The sequence below is a fragment of the Tigriopus californicus genome, chromosome 3 (assembly GCF_007210705.1).
Source record: "Tigriopus californicus strain San Diego chromosome 3, Tcal_SD_v2.1, whole genome shotgun sequence".
NCBI classification, from domain to species: Eukaryota; Metazoa; Arthropoda; class Copepoda; order Harpacticoida; family Harpacticidae; genus Tigriopus; species Tigriopus californicus.
In genome coordinates this window covers 10176139-10194148 of record NC_081442.1, presented here as the reverse complement: position 1 = coordinate 10194148, position 18010 = coordinate 10176139, and the positions used below count along the sequence as shown (strand labels likewise).

General features: G+C 38.6%; 2 protein-coding genes across 2 annotated transcripts in view; one reads left to right on the top strand and one right to left on the bottom strand.

Annotated features, from left to right (window-relative positions):
• Positions 1–607: 607 nt before the first annotated feature.
• LOC131877933 (uncharacterized) lies at positions 608–7688 on the bottom strand. The gene is made up of 4 exons (XM_059223778.1): positions 7131–7688; positions 1227–1849; positions 1010–1144; positions 608–944 (listed from the first exon to the last, which is right to left on the bottom strand). The coding sequence occupies exons 1-4, from the start codon at positions 7389–7391 to the stop codon at positions 641–643; spliced, it is 1323 nt and encodes a 440-aa protein (XP_059079761.1). The 5' UTR covers positions 7392–7688; the 3' UTR covers positions 608–640.
• Positions 7689–8905: 1217 nt separating this feature from the next.
• LOC131877929 (uncharacterized) overlaps positions 8906–18010 on the top strand; it is a 30795-nt gene continuing 21690 nt past the window's right edge. The window contains 11 exon segments of the mRNA XM_059223770.1: positions 8906–9035; positions 9118–9205; positions 13109–13301; positions 13369–13513; positions 13862–13969; positions 14031–14266; positions 14508–15136; positions 15201–15524; positions 15585–15712; positions 15789–15948; positions 15951–16045. Of these exon segments, the coding sequence (XP_059079753.1) occupies positions 9133–9205; positions 13109–13301; positions 13369–13513; positions 13862–13969; positions 14031–14266; positions 14508–15136; positions 15201–15524; positions 15585–15712; positions 15789–15948; positions 15951–16045 (2091 nt within the window). The 5' untranslated portion in view covers positions 8906–9035; positions 9118–9132.

Sequence of the window (18010 nt, the reverse complement as noted above, 5' to 3'; positions counted from 1 at the left end):
CTAGCGTGGTTATAAATATACACGTTTGAGTGAATACGGTGGGATAAGTGGAATGACCACCTCTTGTCGGACCAAGTTAACTATCCTGAAGGAGCTGTTGCTGATCTTTTAGAGCATTGCAATTTGAACATACAAAGATTAGTGAAATCGAACCAAAAAAAGGTTCAAAGGATCATTTGTGTACGGAAACAAAGGACAAACGAAATTAATCACAACCTCGGATAACTAACTGCATATGAAAAATATTTGTACTAAAAAAACAGGCAAATCTTTGGATATAAGTAAAGACTCATATTTACTCAATTGCAAGACTGGCGATGGTTATGAAGACTAATATCAAGTTATACATCCCATTGTGTTATCCCACGGTAAAGTCGTGATCCGTGTTAGCCTGTTGACGCATTAGAAAGTATTTGTGTTTTCTTTTATTGATTTAATTCAAATGCAATAACCATTGTAACAAAGAAATGAAACCACCAAAGTTTGGTCCAACCGTAAAAAAAAATCTTGGAAATGAATTGCTGATCGAAAATATTCAAAATATCTACGGCTAAATCTCCTACCCCAAACACCACCACAATCAACAAAACATTGCTTAGTCATTGACTTGGCATTGCTTGCAACAATTTATTAACATACATCAGCAACGATCACAGGAGTTCTTGCAGTACCTTTCCGTATACCGGAAGTAGAAGCTCACCGCACGGCAGTGGCCTCGTCTCTTAAGCCAATTACATTGATAACTGGTGGCTATATCGTCACATTGGGCTTGGGCTCCCTTGCAATCCTTTTTATTCTCATTGCCCAAGGCCGCCACTTCAAAGCTTGTAATCATCAGTTTTCGACGGTTATCATTCTCAAAGGATCCCAATCTTTGGCCACTGAAGAACAAGAACGGCGAAGAAAATCGCCTCACCGGAGTTGTATATTGGTTGTTCCCATACCTAAAGAGTGTCCAAAAAGATTTTACTAACGCAAAGTATGTCATAATGTCATATCATTATATTACGCCATGACGGTATGAAGCCTTGACGCAGGAACACGGTATCCATAAGGAAAGTTCCGACATTGAGCGTTGCAACCAACAGTGGCTCTATCATGCCATGCTCCCAATAAATGACCAATTTCGTGGGTAAACGTATCCCTAAATAGAAAAAGAATGTCTTTTAGGTCTACTCCTTGGGGAAAGAAACCATTTATAGCATTATGTAAATGTCACATCTTACCGTCCGCATTTGTAGGAAACCCAAGCCAACCGGTAGCTATCGTCAAAAAGTTGAAACTCGCTATTCAAAACGTTGATGGTGGCTGCTTCCCCGCAAAAGTTATCAAAATCTTTAGAGGTCAGAACCACGGCCAAGTCAGCCGAGTCGTACAATGCGTCAGTGGTTCGTTTGGAGCGAACGACAGCCAAAAAGAACGTTCTCGAGGTTGAGTGAGCGTTTTCAGATATTGCGATCTGTTCCGGACAAAGGAGTTCAAAGACAATGGCCAGTTCGCTATTTTTCATGATGGAGTTGGCTTCGGCCAGGACGAACTCAAGAACAGGGTTGATGTCCCTAACCTTGGCTTTCAGCTCCTTGGTGTAGTATATTTTCAAACTGATCTTGGCAACACCCTGCCGAAAGACGTTTTTACGGCGATAATTTCCTGATCTATTCAGAGTGGAGAAGGTTTTGTATCTGTTCTCTTCATCTCGTCTATTTCTGGTGGTGTTCATCTCCCTCCAAATCTGATGGTCATTTCCACAAGGGTCAATTGAAAAAGATCTTCCACTTGCCAGATCAATTGAGCCTGATATCATTTTATTTTTATCCACAACCATTAGAGCACTGCATCCGTCTGCTGCCTGCAAGCGAATATTTGTAATGAACTTTTGGTGATGGAAAACTATATCAACAAGAACTTCAACACAATACTGGCAAAGCTGGATGAATTATTATTGATGAAATTATTCAACCAAAAAACTTTTTCCTTGTTTCCTTATTGCGGGAAATATAATCTTTATCTATGTTTGGATTTGACAAACCTGGCAATGCAGTCAACAACGTAAAGTCGATTTTTCGTCCGACCTTAGGATCAGAGTTGCTTGTCAAAGCTAGGGGGAAATTTATGACTCCGGTATATTGGTGTTAATCAAGAATTTTAAGTGCTTAATTCTGTTTAAAATGATTTATCCGATTCAGCAAACCTGAGATTTGACACTAGTTACGGTATATATAAAAAACAATAAAGTTTCACCACAGAGCCAACAAGCGTCTATCTATCCATCAAAGGGTTTCAAAAAGGGTCCAGATTTTCCATAACGGAATCAATTGGCGAGGGCTGAGTCTGACTGCAAAATCGAAGCCATGACAAATGAGCAATAGCGTCATGTGAAAATTATGTGTATAATGAAAATGAACAAAAAAGGTATGACGATGATTTCAAATTTCGTTTGCAATTGAAATTTTTGTTTTAACGCTTGGCCTCGAAGCTCAATCTTTGATCTCTGAAAAATTTGGCTGGCTCCCTTAGTGTCAAGAATCAAGGATTGGGCTTGAATACAAACGTAAAAAACATAATCGTGAATTAAAAGTAAAATTTGCCGTCATTTGATACCTCTTTAGATTGTTCTCATTTCACACATAGGTTCCATATGACGCTATTGCTCATTTGCCAAGGGGCATGGCTTCATTTGGGTATTTCAGTCATGCTTAGCCTGGTGCCCCTTGCGGAGAATCTGGCCCCTTTTTCAAGCACTTTGAACCAGTAACGAAATTACAAGACTATTCAGTCCATTGGTACGACCAGAAAAATTGGCTTGTCATGCCTAGACTCTAGAAAGCAAACATTTGCCAACATAACTTAATTGTTTATTTGCATCATGTGCTAAGCATATAGTCCTTGTGTTTGTACCTCTTTTGATAGATAGATATTTTGCAAGTGTTGTACAGATGACATAATGTTTCCTGTGATCAATGCAAACCCATGCTGACACGAGACGAGAATTAAACATGAGCCTAGAATTTCATGTTTTTACTACGTATCCACGACAAAGAGGAAATTATTTCCGATAATCTTTCTTCTGCACATATACAATATATCTAAAACATTGAAGGCTAAAACTTGCTCTTGTGGAAAGTGAAAATGGAAAAAAGGCCAAATTTATTGCGTTTAAAAACGATAAGATATCCTTTAGATTTACAAATTTCTTAAATTCAATAAAAGATTGTTTTGAAGGTATAGATTTTTCCTCTTTTTGTCTTACCGTCGTCAACAAAAAGAGCACCATGGGCCGTTTGGCTTGCCTATGGTTGCTGGGACTTGTTTGTGCCGAAACGCTTAGCCCTATCATGGCCTGATGCATCACGAGTGTTATAGTTTTGAATCAATACATAGACACCCTAAGCACAAATTTCAATCAAAACTATAACAATTATTGACCTGTCAGCCCATTCTTTGCATTTCAAGTATAAAGTCATCATATCAACGGAACTGATCGTCTTTGGCTTGTTTCGTTTCAGATGGCAAAACTCTACTAAACACAATAATTAGATCCGCCAAGGCTAATTTCTACTCTGAATGAAAATATTCGATGGCTTTGATATGCCTTCCTTATTCTCCCGTAAGGTTAAGCTCTTGGAGCGAGGAAATGTAAAGCATAATTTCTTGAAGGGAGGATGGAATTTATTGCTGTGAAGACTACCGGGTGACAGAAATGTCTCCGGACACTTTCTCAAAATCGTTGTTATTGCGGGCATATAAATAAATTAAATTTAAATATATAAATTGTGGGCACATTTCCTTACTAAAAAAAAAGAAAAGATTTTCCTCGCACCAGTGTTGTGTTTTCACCATAGATAACTTCATATATAGATTGATCAAAGGCACTGCGATCGCGTGTTTTCGTCTCAGCTGTCGCTAGTGGGCAAAATGGTTCATTCGTGGTCAAACTACTTAGGACAACTATGGGACAAATTTGAATCGTTGACGCCTCGTCCAAATTCAGAGTAGAAACCCCTAATACGACTCCTTGTCAAGCAAGTACTCTCGTCTAGCACGCTTCATAAAACGGGTTTGAGTAAGTTGTCTGACCACATTTTTAAGAACGAAATTATGAAGGGGTTAAAATGGGGCTCAAGTTAAAGTTTTCATCCATGTGATGGAAACACTTAACTGAAAGGCAAGGAACAAGCCTGGGTTGAGGCTGACCTCCGGAGGTGTCCGAATTACCTTGATTACGTAAAGGTGTAATCATGTCGCCCACATTCAAGCACAATGTTGGGAGATTGAAACGAAATTCCAAATGCCTCATCATTGCGTTGCAATTTCGGATACATTTTGCTACACTTTCGACATGTGTTGCTAAACAAGGGCAATCATTAGAGTACGTGATTTGAATGTCCGAAACTTTTTTTGACATGTTACGTGTATTATGCCCCAAAAAGCATGTTTTTATTATTCTACCGCTCTTTCTACCTGTATATTGGTAAGATTAATAAGAAATTAAGATTAAAGAGGAATAACAAACGTTTCATGAGAATAATTCAACTTGTCTGAAGCGAGATTTCACGAAATATCTTTGTCCCTTTTCCACCAGCGTCAGCTGACCTAAAAGATGCTCATAGGGTACAGCTCCCGTTGAGCTCAAGCATTCTAGTTATGGATTTCTATAATCATACATCATGAAATACAACGTTTGGGCAACTTCTTACATGTTCAAGGGTTTTTAGAGTAGTGTTTTATTGTTTTACCAAGAATCATTTCATAACGGGCCAACCTGACGTCTGTTGACAAGATATGTTTAAAATGGTAAGTTCCCAAAAATAGGCATGGGCCATGAATTTATTTTTTTTCATATTTTCTTGCTCCAAGAGCCTAGTCTTGTAAGAAAGCAAGGAGGACATGTAAATGCCATTGACTATTTTTATTCGGGACAGCTATTAGCTCTGCCGTAGATTTAATGAGATTAATAGAAAATGGCCATGCAAGTAAAATGGATTTTTAAGTGAAATGTGTGTCATGGTGCCTATGTATTGATTCAAAACTGTAACTTTCATAATTCAGACCAAGGTACTGGCAATAAATGCGAAAATGCCTTTCGGCCCTAGCTAGTCCTAGCAACCTATAAACAAGCCTGAGGGCCCCATTTTGCCGTTGGCGGTAAAAAAAAAAACTAGCAACAATTAGGTAGACCTTCAAAATCATCTCTTATTGATCCACAAGCACTGCATGTGCAATTGCCTATTGTCAAGTTTTTTTTGCAAACATAATTTGATATGACCTCTTTGGCACTTTTTTGACGGTGCAGTTTTGTCCATATACCATATTTGGCCCCTGCTCAATTTAACTTTTTAGTTAGTTACCTCATACCGCTTTTTCTCAATCTTTACCATGGTCATACTTCAAAAAGTTTTATTTTCTGAATTATGGCCTTTTATGTGTCTCTCGTAAATGAAAATTTAAGGACTACCACCTTTTAATCTCGGGAGTCAGGTCACCGTTCTTTTCATTGAATCGTGAAGTCACTGAGTAATTTAAGTAATTTTCAAATGTTTAGCCTCTTTCTGAATACTTTCTGGGTATCAGTAGTGAATGTTTTGCCTTTTCCTGACGTAGATTTTATGTAAGTTTTTTTCTTGTCTAAAACTTCGATCTTTTCCCAGCCTCGACTAATGATTGTTGAAGGTTTGCAACAATGACATAAATACTCAAAATGAAAAAATACGATCAGAATCTCAAACTTATAATGCCTCCCTGTTAATGCAGTAAATCAATTTGCATCTTATTTTCATTCATTTATCAATGATATAATTAACTGTTGGCCAAAGCATATTTCTAAAGAATCTTTCCACTACGGCTATGTACCTTTCCATTGCCGCAAAAACATCTCACGAGTTAACGAACTCGACCTCAGACATATGGCTGTAGCCGAAGTCAATTCTAGCTTTGGAACCAGCCATATTGATATATCAGACGGAGCAAGCCTTCTCCACCACTCGTCATCACATACTATTGAATTCCATGGGATTCAGATTCGGTCTCTTTTGTGACCGAAGATCCTTGAAACCCATGAAACCCAGCTGGTCTTGGAGAAAAGACTACTTTTTAGAAACCTAGTCCTTGCTTCATACCTTCTGTGGTATGTAGGGACCACCTCGGCTGCCAAAATCTCTCGGTGCTTGACCTCGTGTGGGTTCCTTTCAATGTAAATTGGATTACATACACTCCTCCCTAACTGTACTATACGGTCATTGATGTTGCACGAAACATTCTACATGCTTGTACACGGGCTTCTAGAGATATGGACTGCAAACGGAAGCAAAAATATCCTATCTCCTAAACCGCTCATCTTTTTCCAAATAAGCACTTGATACGACCACAAGGTCTTGTTGAATAGATGAACTCAGCCAAGTTTGAGCCCAAACCTATGCTTAGGGAACTCAGGAGACATGTTCAAAGTTATGTAGTAAACACTACATAAAAATTGAATTTTCGGCCTGCTCTTGGGCTACATAAGCTTTTGACAACATAACTTTGAAACGATCGACTTTGAATGTAAATGATATAAAATTGACCTACCGTTCATTGAAGAGATCTACGTTTCTTATTTTTTTACTTTAATTCGAAAAGTGGCTCAAAGTGGCTATGACCAAGAGCAGGCCGATTTGCCGGGAAGCTCGTTCGCAGTCCATATTTCTAGAAGTCCGTTGCTTCTATAACCTCTTGGGCTTGCCAATTATCTTCTTGGACACGGCAAAATTGCTATTCATTCTGGTCTAAATTAAAAAAGGGTAAGAAAATTTGTTAAGTGGTGGCCAAATTAAATAATCTCAGAACTGAAGGACAGTTGCAATATTAGTTTTCCTTCGCATCTCAGCACTTATGTGAGATGCATAATGAAATTAACTTTTGAAGAATACACTCATATGTGGAACACGAGGAACTTTGCTTTTCATGCCTTATTTATGGTTGAAATTCAAGCGACATTAATCCAGTGCTACGAGTACCTTGTATTTGTCATATTTATTTATGCCTTCTATGTGCCATCACAGCGTATGTGATATATACTTGTTTATGCGGTTAAAAAATAATAATAATCGGCTTCTGACCACCATTGCAATTGAGACAATGCCAAAATATCTTACCTCATAAGAGAACACCCGTGATCCCACAGATGAACCTGGAAATTCATATTTCTTGACCAAAGTGAAGCCCAAGGGAAACGTCAAATCTCTTCCATAGAACAAGCTATCCACATCGATTTTCACTCTTTGGCATTGGAGCACAGCTTGCTCTTGGCACAAAGGAATTTGCGAAACGTCTCCAGGGATGACTTCCAAGAAGTTGCTTGCGGATGCAGATCCTTTAATAGCATTCAAAGCCAACACCAAGGTGAGGATCAACATCACCTCTCAATACCTCGAAGGCCTTTACAAGTTCATCTCGAAATATTGACTGTATTTATCGGACTGAATACGGGGGGGTGACAAGACGAAGATGCAACCGCAAAGGAATACTCAAGACATCCGAAATCCAGGTGCATCACTGAACGTACAAGCTCGAATATAGATCCCTTTGGGAGGTTTAATGACCAAAACTGATGATTTCGAGGCTAATTTCTTTTGATTTTCTTTTCGACTTGAATTTTCCTTGGAAAAAAAACAATCAAACATACTTCAGTGTTTCATAAATAATTGAGTAAGGCGAGGAGGGGAGTAAACGAATAATTCATGCACATAAAATTAATGAAATGAAAGAGAATGTTCGAAATGAGTTAAAAAGAAATCCAACATTAGAACATAGTTTGATGAATAAATATATCTTGCAAATCTGACATCAAAAATCACGTTGTTTTTATGCTTAGCGCTCTGTGTGTACTCTAAAATCCTTACTATGCATCTAATTGCCATTTCCTGTAATTTTGACTTCCCAAGGTTCCAAATGACATATTCAATGGGGAAGTATACTTGCACAATTCAATCTTTTCCAAGTTTTTTTTGGCGACAAGGGAGTCAATATTTGTTCATAATGGCTACCGTTTAAAGCCTTCAAATACATATGTCTGATCCACCTTTCAAAGAAGCTTTTGAGTGAAAGTGAACAAATCGTCACTCACTTATTCATGGCCATCGTACTTGTTCTGTAAATAACATGTGATCCCAATCTTGTCCTTGCCTCCCCTCAGAATCTTTTTTCCCGTTCCAATGCCCAACAAACGAATCTCATGGCGCTCTAAAAGTGTTTTCCTGTAGAATTTGAGTACTCACACCATCCCACATCAAATTGGGCTGAGTGGATGGACGTGTTCCTTGGCGAAAGTCAAAACTCAGGACGGTCTCCTTGCCGTGGAGATTTATTTGAAGGTCCAATTTTGAGTCCTGTCTGACAGGGTCACTTTCCAAAGAAATTCCAAATTGAGGCGAGGGCCTGTTCCATGATGACTAACTCGGATTCATATCCCAGCCCATTTAACGAAGTTTTATCTGCTTGACATTTGTAGGTTTTGGGTTCTTAAAATCATTGCAAATTTTGATCTGATCTGAATGGCAAGAGTAAATAAGGTTAACCTTGGTTTCAGAGAATGTGGGCACCCTCATCTTGAGTCCCATGTTCCATTCACGTAGCCATCTTGAACATCGTCGTTTGGAACACACTTGAGGCAAGAACATTGCTACTGAAAGCCGGTTGATGTCAAATTGAAGTCTAGAAGCATGCCTAATTCATCAGAATGTCAGGTATTTGTGACTTCCCGTCTTAATCCATACCAACTTATTGATCTTGAAGATAACATGGATTTCCAATAAGCGCAAAATTAAAACTTACAATTGAGAGTTGTTTTTGTTTACCTCCATTGGGTGTTCAGTTACTTTTCAAGATGTTGCCCTTTAAAATCCTGGATTTCCAACAAGCTACGTCACTTCTTCCCCCCTGAAGATCAAGCATAGTAGTTTTGACGTCTTGGACCCTCTCCTTTGGATTGCCTTGGATTGGCCTCTCACATCCTGGACGAGTCTGGAGTGGGAAAGATCAACTTGGAGTGTTGAGCAAAAGTGAGGACTGACTCATGGAGCAAAAATGCTCCAGTGATCCATATTGCTAATTTAATATGTTTCTACCTGCTTTATTGATTAGGATTGAGAGATCACCATGGGCGTGGTGGATTTGGACAAATGTCCGAAATGCGAGACCGCGGTTTACGAGGCCGAAAGCTTCCCAGCAGGCAAGTCATTAATTGCATCTGGAACGTGGGAATCATTAGAAATGTTGTCGATTGGCTAAAATGATGATTGACGAGCATTTTCATAACCTTCCCAAAAGAATTTTATCATTTGTTCTTCTTCAATGTCTTTGCCATGTAAGTTAAGTGTAGCCCCTGCTGAGAATGCAATCAAATGCTAAAGTTTGGAGCAAAACCTTTTCTTTTAATGTAAAGAGCCGTTATCTTCTGGAGTCTTAATGGAGGATGATTGATTTAGTTCACGATATCTGAATGATAACTTTTCAACGAAAACAATGCGAAATATCACTTACACCGAAACAATATGAAAACACAGGAAGGTTTACAGGTGCAACTTATTAGCTCGGTCGATTAAAACGCGTATCATTTTTTTACAACAACTTTAAGTTCGTAAGGTTTCGAAGAAATTGACCAAAACAGTAGTTAAAAAAACCGAGTATAAAAAGCAAAAAAAAATTTTTCAAAGGCGGTTTTTATTACAATCCTTCGCTTTTTCCAAATTCATGACTGTCAGGAAGCCACTCGTTGTTCCAGGGCTCTGTTCCAATCTCAAATTGTCGAATCGTACGACAAAATTGCAAATTGGTGCTCGTTAAGCAAGACCTTCCAAATTACAACTCATAACGCAATGCTAAGGCAGAGGTGAAGTTGCTAAAACCAATGTCAAAGCGAAGTTTTAAGTCAATCTTGAACAATATCGATAACAAGGGCTAGGCTCTGCTTAAATTTTGCCGCAAAATTAGTAATGAAACGGATAAAGACCGGTAAATGATGCTATCAGCTTTTAATACGTCGTTGTGAAGTGCACCAAGATATAGAGCGATACTTTACCTACCGACTAGGCCCTAACTTATTGATTAACTCTTTGACATTTAGTTTTTGCCATTATGTGATATCCGACAATTTATACGTTCGAAAAAACCGAAAAATTTCTAAACAGTTGATTTTTTGACAACTTTTTAACAGTCAAATATAGTTTTAGAAATAAAATGGGCATATCTTTAAGTAATGGATGCAAGGTATTTCATATAATGCACTGGCATCTAGTCGACAAGGTTTGATTTTTTTCTTGAATTCTGGGAGCATTTTTCCTGTTCCAGTTTGTTCCTACGGTATTCATGGAGGCTTCGAAACTTTCTAAAACAAAAAAATTAAAAAACACGACTGAAAGACCAATAACAAGACACTCTCCAGAACCCAGTTTCTTTGTCCCGTTACGATATTACTGGGGAAATTTTTTGTCACTCTTAAAAAGGTGAAACTAATTAAGGCCTTCGTTGATTTGAGTCATGGTGCCTCTTTTATTCTTTTTAAGAAGTGAAGAGAAAAAAACCAGCTGACGTCATTCTATTGAGCAAAAAGAGCCCAGCTAACCTGCACCAAAAATGACACTTGAAAAAAATGTAACACAACTTCAATCGATTTAAAAAGTCAATCGGATAACGGTGTGAGTTGGCTGTGATGTTTTGCTCTCTACCAATGCCAAAAATCAGGGTGCGTCTCTTCATATTTCCTTTACTTTACATAAGTAACTCATGTAAAAGAGATTCCATGAGTCCATCACAAAGGTTTTGTGCAATTGATTTTGATGATTAAACCACCTTCTAGTTCTTCTGGTGGAAACCTGTAAATTATTTCGTACATACCTGGGCAATATGTGAGCTAAAAATATGTAAATATGTTTGATTTTCTTTACCCTAAGGGTCTGATTATTTTCGCTATAGATGGGGCACGTCGTTGTCTGGTCTGTTACCTAATATTCTTCATAATTCTATCTGGAGATTTTTGATTCTCCAGATTTTGCGGTGGTACTTTCTCTTAGGGGTTTCTTGGTAGGTCAACAATTAGCAAACTTCACTTTTCGTAACTATTTTTTCTTCAATTTTGACATTTCATTTCGTACCTTGGTCCTAGTTAAGTTGATGATCATCATTTTGTAGAGAATAATTCTACTTATCCAAGACATTGCATCAAATGAAACCTGCAATAGATTTTTTGAATGAAACAGACTTTTTTATATGTGTCAACCCTTTTGGGAGCATTTTCTTTGTGCACCATTAAAAGGCCAATCATTCAATTTGTGATTCTGTGAAAAAGATCCAAATTTGTTAGTCATTTGTTTTTGTTAAAATAATTATATGATTAGACATGCCCAATTCATTCGTATGTCGTACAGTCCTGCTTACACGTTTTTTAAATTTATCAATTTTATCAATTACTTCAACTTTAGCGATGAACATCGATTACATTGCTTATCACTAGGGGTCCGTTATTTTGGTCAAGATTGTTTTCTTAAGTCAAGAAAATCAGCCAAATTAAGTTCCGAAAAAATTAAAATAGGTTAGAAAATAAAAAAAAATGTTCAGTTATTCAAGTATAGCAATGTTTTTAAGGTATTTAACACAAAAGAATTACGGGATAGTTCTTAGAAAAAATTGAATGCACCATCAGTTAATTAGCAATTCTAATCAGTACAAACACGCATTCCTAGGAAAAGATGATCAAAATAAAGGAATTCATTAAAAAATGGGCACACAAGTGTTTTCATCTTGAGTTTTTAGGGGGAAATAATATGTTAAAGCCATCTTATGAAATATGCTGTACAGGGTGGCGAGAAATTAAGCACTTTGTGCCCTCTAAAAATCCTCCCCCCACCCCCCAAGCTCGGTGCATAGTCTCAAATTTCCTTTAAAAGGGGTTATCGAAAACCTAACATTATACGCGTACTATAAATGATCCTGTTTTTAATCGAAAGAAGATTGGTAACCCTCTGACTTTTGACTTTTGGCCATCTAGAGACTGACTTTCTTAACCCCACGAGTACTTTGCCCTTGGTTTGGTCTCTTGTAAAGGGATTCACCGTTCATGCATGAAGTTCTCCACTCACCAATGGTTTGAGGATGGACACCTAAAGGCTCACCCACTTCCTTTGGCGTCTTGTTAGTAATCAGCAGGTCCCTGGTTTTGGTTATGACCTCAAGACCAAGTTGACTTCCATTTTTGTACACTGTTTTTTTTTTTGTGGCAAACAATGGGAGGGTTCCCAATCACTTTAAGGCTCAAATCAGATCATTAGCATTATGGCACTACTCTAGGTGTCCAACAGTTCCTCTGAATGAAGGCTTGGTTTTAATATCAAACAAATCTTTGAAAGGGGACAAACATTATCAGACAGAGCCAAAGTAGCCCTAAATTTCTTTCCACCCTGCATTTCCCCTCAATTTCGCCTTAACATGACCAAAACCGTTCAATTTCCCCGACAATCCTGGGTTTTAGGTTATTTTCAGGTTAAAACTCCTGAAAAAGTTTTTTGTCACAAAATGGCCAAAATAGTTTCAAGCATAATTTAACTTAAAGAAATATCTTTCCGACCTGTGTCAAGCCTTAAAAGCCGTTTCTATCGTTTGATGTGTCACATGCCACTTTTACTGAGACAAGATAATTTGCTTGCGTATTTTGACCTTTAAGGGTTCCCCACCTTGGCTTTTTGCCATCTTGAAACCTCTCAAGGGTTTTTAAAGTGTTTCTTTATTACGGAACGCTACCCAGAAGCAAAAGCTGGATACCATGCTATTATGTTTTAGTGGATTACTGAATCCTTTTAGTTTCTAAAAACCGTAACCTAGCCGTGATTTCGGAAATAAATTATTTCCAACAGCCACTATGAACATAATTGGAATCACGATCGACCTCATCTAGCCATAAAATTATAAATTAAACCTACTTACAAGAATTGGATAAAATTTCCTGTACATATTAAGTGTTAACAAATAGAAGAATTGATATTCTCATTTTTTTCCATTCTTGGGAATGCGTCTTCTGTAGGGTTAGTAATAGTTGATAAAACATACCCCATAATTCATAAAGCATTTTTTTTCTTTCCAGGAGATTTGAGGTATCATCGGAAGTGCGTGAAATGTATAACCTGCAGCAAGCGACTGGATTCAGTGTCGGTTCGTGTTCACGATGGACTACTCTATTGCAAGGCATGTCATAAGAAGACCACTCCGGAGGAGACGCCAAAGATCTATCCAGATACCACGGCCATTGCTCCCAAAGACGAGAAAGGCTGTCCAAGGTAGGCTCCAAATGAACCCTGAATTAATTTCAAACTGATTTCGAACATATATCGTACAATGTTCCAGATGCGGAGGAGCCGTTTATGAGGCTGAAAAAGTGAGCATGAAAGAGGTGTTTTACCACAAGAAGTGCTTCACTTGCCACCGATGCACTCGGCATTTAGATGCCTTGGGAGCCTCAGTGGCGCCAGACAACGAAGTCTATTGCAAGGTAATCAATTCATTATTGTTCCAGGGTCCACCAAGAAGCAATTTGACTTTCAGAGCGATCTGCGACATGGAAATATGGTTTCATTCAGAGCACATAGTATTTTGTTTTAGGGCTACATTTGTGCAAAAAAGTGCCGATCAAGCAAGCAATTACTATTGAGTGCTTGCAAGTATTAAACTTAGTAAGTGTTCAAGACTAATAAGTTAAGAAGTTTTTTGTCCCAAACTAGGGGATTATGTTCTTCTCTGTCAGATTAGGCCGCCCAAGAGGCCTAACGTCCAATTTGTTAAATTATACAAAAGAGCAGTTGGAAATTGAAGGTTAAAATCATAGACACTGTTTCCCCAGGTTTGTTTCAAAGTTGTTACTGCTCCTGAAAGACCTCAGTACAACACGGATACCACCATATTGATGGCTGAGGAGGAAAAGGATGGATGTCCAAGATGTGGGGGAAAGGTAAGAGTGTCCAGCAAGAGATTTTCAAAACGGACTCATTTCTGATAATGGCCTTTTCCAGGTGTTCGAGGCGGAAAAGATGATTGGTAAAACAGGACCCTATCACAAGCGTTGCTTCTTTTGCAAAACTTGCAAGAGGACTCTGGATTATCAAATGTATTCTGAAGGACCCGATGGGGACATCTATTGCAACAATTGTTATGCCCACGAGCATGGTCATAAATCAAAGGCCAATTTGAACACGGCTGATGTGGCCGCCATTCAAGGAGAAGAGGGAGCACCCGACAATTGTCCAAGGTTGGTATCAAGGAAATCCAGTTACACTAGTTTTTTTGTTTTTTGTTTGGTTTGGTTTTCACGGGCTTATCTGACCACTTCAGGGAATGTAATCCCCAGTACTATTAAAATGAAAGGTTATAATTCGTCTACTTATTACCTTTCAATGTTTATATGATATTTGGTCTAACAACGAATTTGAGTTGGCAGACCAAGCTAGTCCTTAATAGTTGGTATTGAAATTTTCTTCGAAATTTGACAGATGCCACGGAAAGGTCTTTGAAGCCGAAAAGCAAGTCTCCAAGAACAACATCTACCACAAGAAGTGTTTTACTTGCAACAAATGTAGACACCAATTGGAACCGGGCAATGTGACCAACGGGCCAGATTTCGAGATTTACTGTGACTTTTGCTACAAAGTCACGTTTGGCCACAAAGCGCCCACCAAATCCATGCCTCTGGATACCACCTCCATTGAAGGCCAAGTTGGAGACCGACGGCGATGCCCGAGATGTTGTGGAAAGGTTTTTGAAGCGGAAAAGATGGTTACGGATTCGGGTTGGTATCATCGACATTGCTTCCGATGCAACATCTGTACTGAGCCTCTGGATTCACTGGGTGTGTGTGACGGCCCAGATGGCAAGATATATTGCCGTGTCTGCTACGGCCGCATCCACGGCAATTCCAACCCAAAGTTCTACAACAACTCACAGATCGAAACCTACACAATCCAAGCTGGTGCCGAAGATAACCCGTGTCCAAGATGCAATGGAAAGGTCTTTGAAGCCGAGAAGATGATGTCCACTCACCACGTGTATCACAAGAGATGCTTCTCATGTCGGGAATGCCAACGCCGTCTTGACCCGTTTGCCGCCCAAGAAGCTCCCGATGGTAGATAAGGCTTCAGATAAAGTAACAAAACCGCGGTAATTATTAACTAAAATGTTTGTCTTAGGTGAGATCGTATGTCGGGTGTGTTATGAACGCCAGTACGGCGTGGTGGCCAATCCTTTGAGTGGAGCGGACATGCTTAAGCTCCTGGACACGGCCCTCATCAAGGGCAAGGATGACCAAGACAAGGAGGTTTGCCCCAGATGCACGGGCAAAGTGTTCCACGCTGAACGGGTCGAGGTCAAAGGCCGCGTCTACCACAATCGTTGTGCTTCTTGTGCCCGGTGCAACAAGCCCTTGAGCTCGAAGGACATTTGTGATGGCAAGGACAACGATATTTACTGCAAGTCCTGCTATGCTAGGAAGTATGGAGCACCAGGTTATCGAGGTAAAATTATTCGGCTAATGCCGTTATGACGTAAATTACAAGGTCATTGAAATTTTGTAGGAGCCGGATGCGGAGATTGGACTGACGCAGATTCGGCAGACACGTTGAGACCGATTCAAGACGTCGATGTGTCCAAGATCAAGGGTGTGGAAGGAGATCCGGACACTTGTCCACGATGTAGAGGCAAGGTCAGTTCAAGGCTCTTTGTTTATGTACTTATGTTCTTGGGGGATGAACTCAGTCATGAATGTGTTCTCTTCACAGATCTTCGAAACTGAACGCAAAGCCTCAACGAAGCATTATTGGCATAAGAAATGTTTCAATTGCTTCAAATGCCACCGTGGTCTGGATGAGACTCATCATTACATTTATGACGCCCCAGACAATGAGATCTATTGCAAGGACTGCTTCAAGAAGTCGTTCCCGAGTCTGAGATGCCCCTCATCTACACGGACACCACAACTATCAAACCTGCTGAAGAAGAAGGAGGATGTCCTAGATGTGGTGGTGCTGTTTTTCAAGTGAGATATATCGAAAATGCTTCCTTTTGTTGATTTGGATAAGGCTTAGGAGCCTCATTTATGTAGTGGTGAATTCGTAAATGTCAACCGATGTTTCTTTGTTCACTGATCAGAAGAAGCTCCGAAAATATTTGGGCTTTAGAGATGAAATACTTAAAAAATATTTACTCCCAAAAAGGTATTTATAAATAGATCAAATATTTAAGGAAAATTAAAAGTATTTGATGAAAAGTTGTTCAATATTGATATTTTTTATTTTTTTTACAAAAACTATTTAAAGACGTCCATGACCGTTAGTTTTGGTCTACCAAACAGTTCTTAATGATTGTTTTTTCAATTATGCCAAAATCGGTTTATGACTTTAGTCAACCAACAAAACTGTCTTTTTTACTACAAAACAAGTGTTAAGGTTGTTCTTTCAATATTTAACAATAACGCTGGGTAAACACGCTAATTGCGTTGAAAACCGGCTTTACGAATAGGGCTAGTCAAGTAAACGCGTTCATGGACAACTGACGTTATTCCATGGAGTAAAATCAAAGACAACATGCCCAGGCAAACCTCACTGTGCATGCATTGGATTCTGACATTTTTTCCATTTTACATGCTTGTCTAGGAAATTAGCATTGTGGTATTGAGCCAATTTGATAATGCGTTCACTGATTAACACCAAACATGCTCATTTCGTAGGGTTTTGTAACACAACTCGCTCAAAATCACTGAGTTATTGAAAATTCAATGGGCGAATGGTGCGAGTTGACTGCGATGTTTGTCTTAGTTCTCTTTCCCCAAAATGCCCAAAATCAGGGTGCCGGACCACATTTTTCCTTAAATTTCCTTTACTTGACATCCCCTATTGGGTTCTTTTTTCTGTACTCCTATATTAATATAGAACACGCACCAAACAGTATCACTAGATCTCAAATTTGGTGTTGAAAGTTAGACACAAGCCATTATTTCGACTTCTTAAAATAAACCCTGCCCAAGACTCTACATTTCAAATACTTTGAAACATATAGACTCTCGCGTTGAATGTGTGAGGAATTTAAAACCGCTTTTAAAAATATTATTTCCAAGACATGGGAGAATAATAAATTTGTCTTCAATGTTAACCTTTAGAAAATGAGTGATTTTTCTAATTTGCATTTCCTATGCTAAGCCAAGTAATACAACTATACTACGTATTGCAAAAATTTGTCAAATGTTTCCAGAGCAGGATTGCAACAAAATTTGTACCTCTGTTGGCAGAGCTGAATTTTCTGAGCCTAAAAGTACACATGAAAATGGCTAAACTTGTATCAACATGCGTCAGTCATGCCAAAATGCAATATGGATGTTCTTGGGTGAAAAAATTTATAGCAAATCTTCCCTTTTAGGATGATTGAAGCGATTGAAGCCAAAACCATTAGTTTTGGAAAATTTGGAAAAAAACTGAATATTTGAAAGTCTCTCAAAATGGCAGAGTATTTCGTTGCTGAGCGGATGAGCACCAAGAAAGCATTGTACCATAAGAAATGTTTCACTTGCATCAAATGCAAATCGGCGTTGGGTTATTTCAGCGCCATTGAAGGACCGGATGACGAGGTAAAGGAAACACGAGGACATTCGATGTTAGTTAACTATTTCTCTATTTTGTGGAGAGCTTTGAAAACGATTTTTGATCGATTTATTCTCTTTATTTTGTTTTACCTCACCTGAATGATGATAATTGATAACGGAAACAACACTATTTGCACTTTCATTTGACTGAAAAAAAAATTGAAAGAGTACCTCAATATCAGAATTATGAATCATCAGGCAAGGAAAAGACATTGAATTCAGTTCCAGTCGTGCTTATGATATCTGTCAAAGGTTGATAATATTTTTTGCTAACTTCTTATTTAATTAACATAAAAGTTTTTTTTCTACTTAAATTCTGGAAAATGAAGGGTGCAAACATCAGATCTGTCTAAGCTTCACAAGCCA

Excerpts from the sequence above, each read along its gene's own strand:
- LOC131877933 (XM_059223778.1), bottom strand. The coding sequence starts at position 7,391 with ATGTTGATCCTCACCTTGGTGTTGGCTTTGAATGCTATTAAAGGATCT. Across the intron at positions 1,145-1,226 it reads GTTTCCTACAAATGCGGACG|GGATACGTTTACCCACGAAA; the intron begins GTAAGATGTGAC and ends TTTTCTATTTAG. Across the intron at positions 945-1,009 it reads AGGCTTCATACCGTCATGGC|GTATGGGAACAACCAATATA; the intron begins GTAATATAATGA and ends GACACTCTTTAG.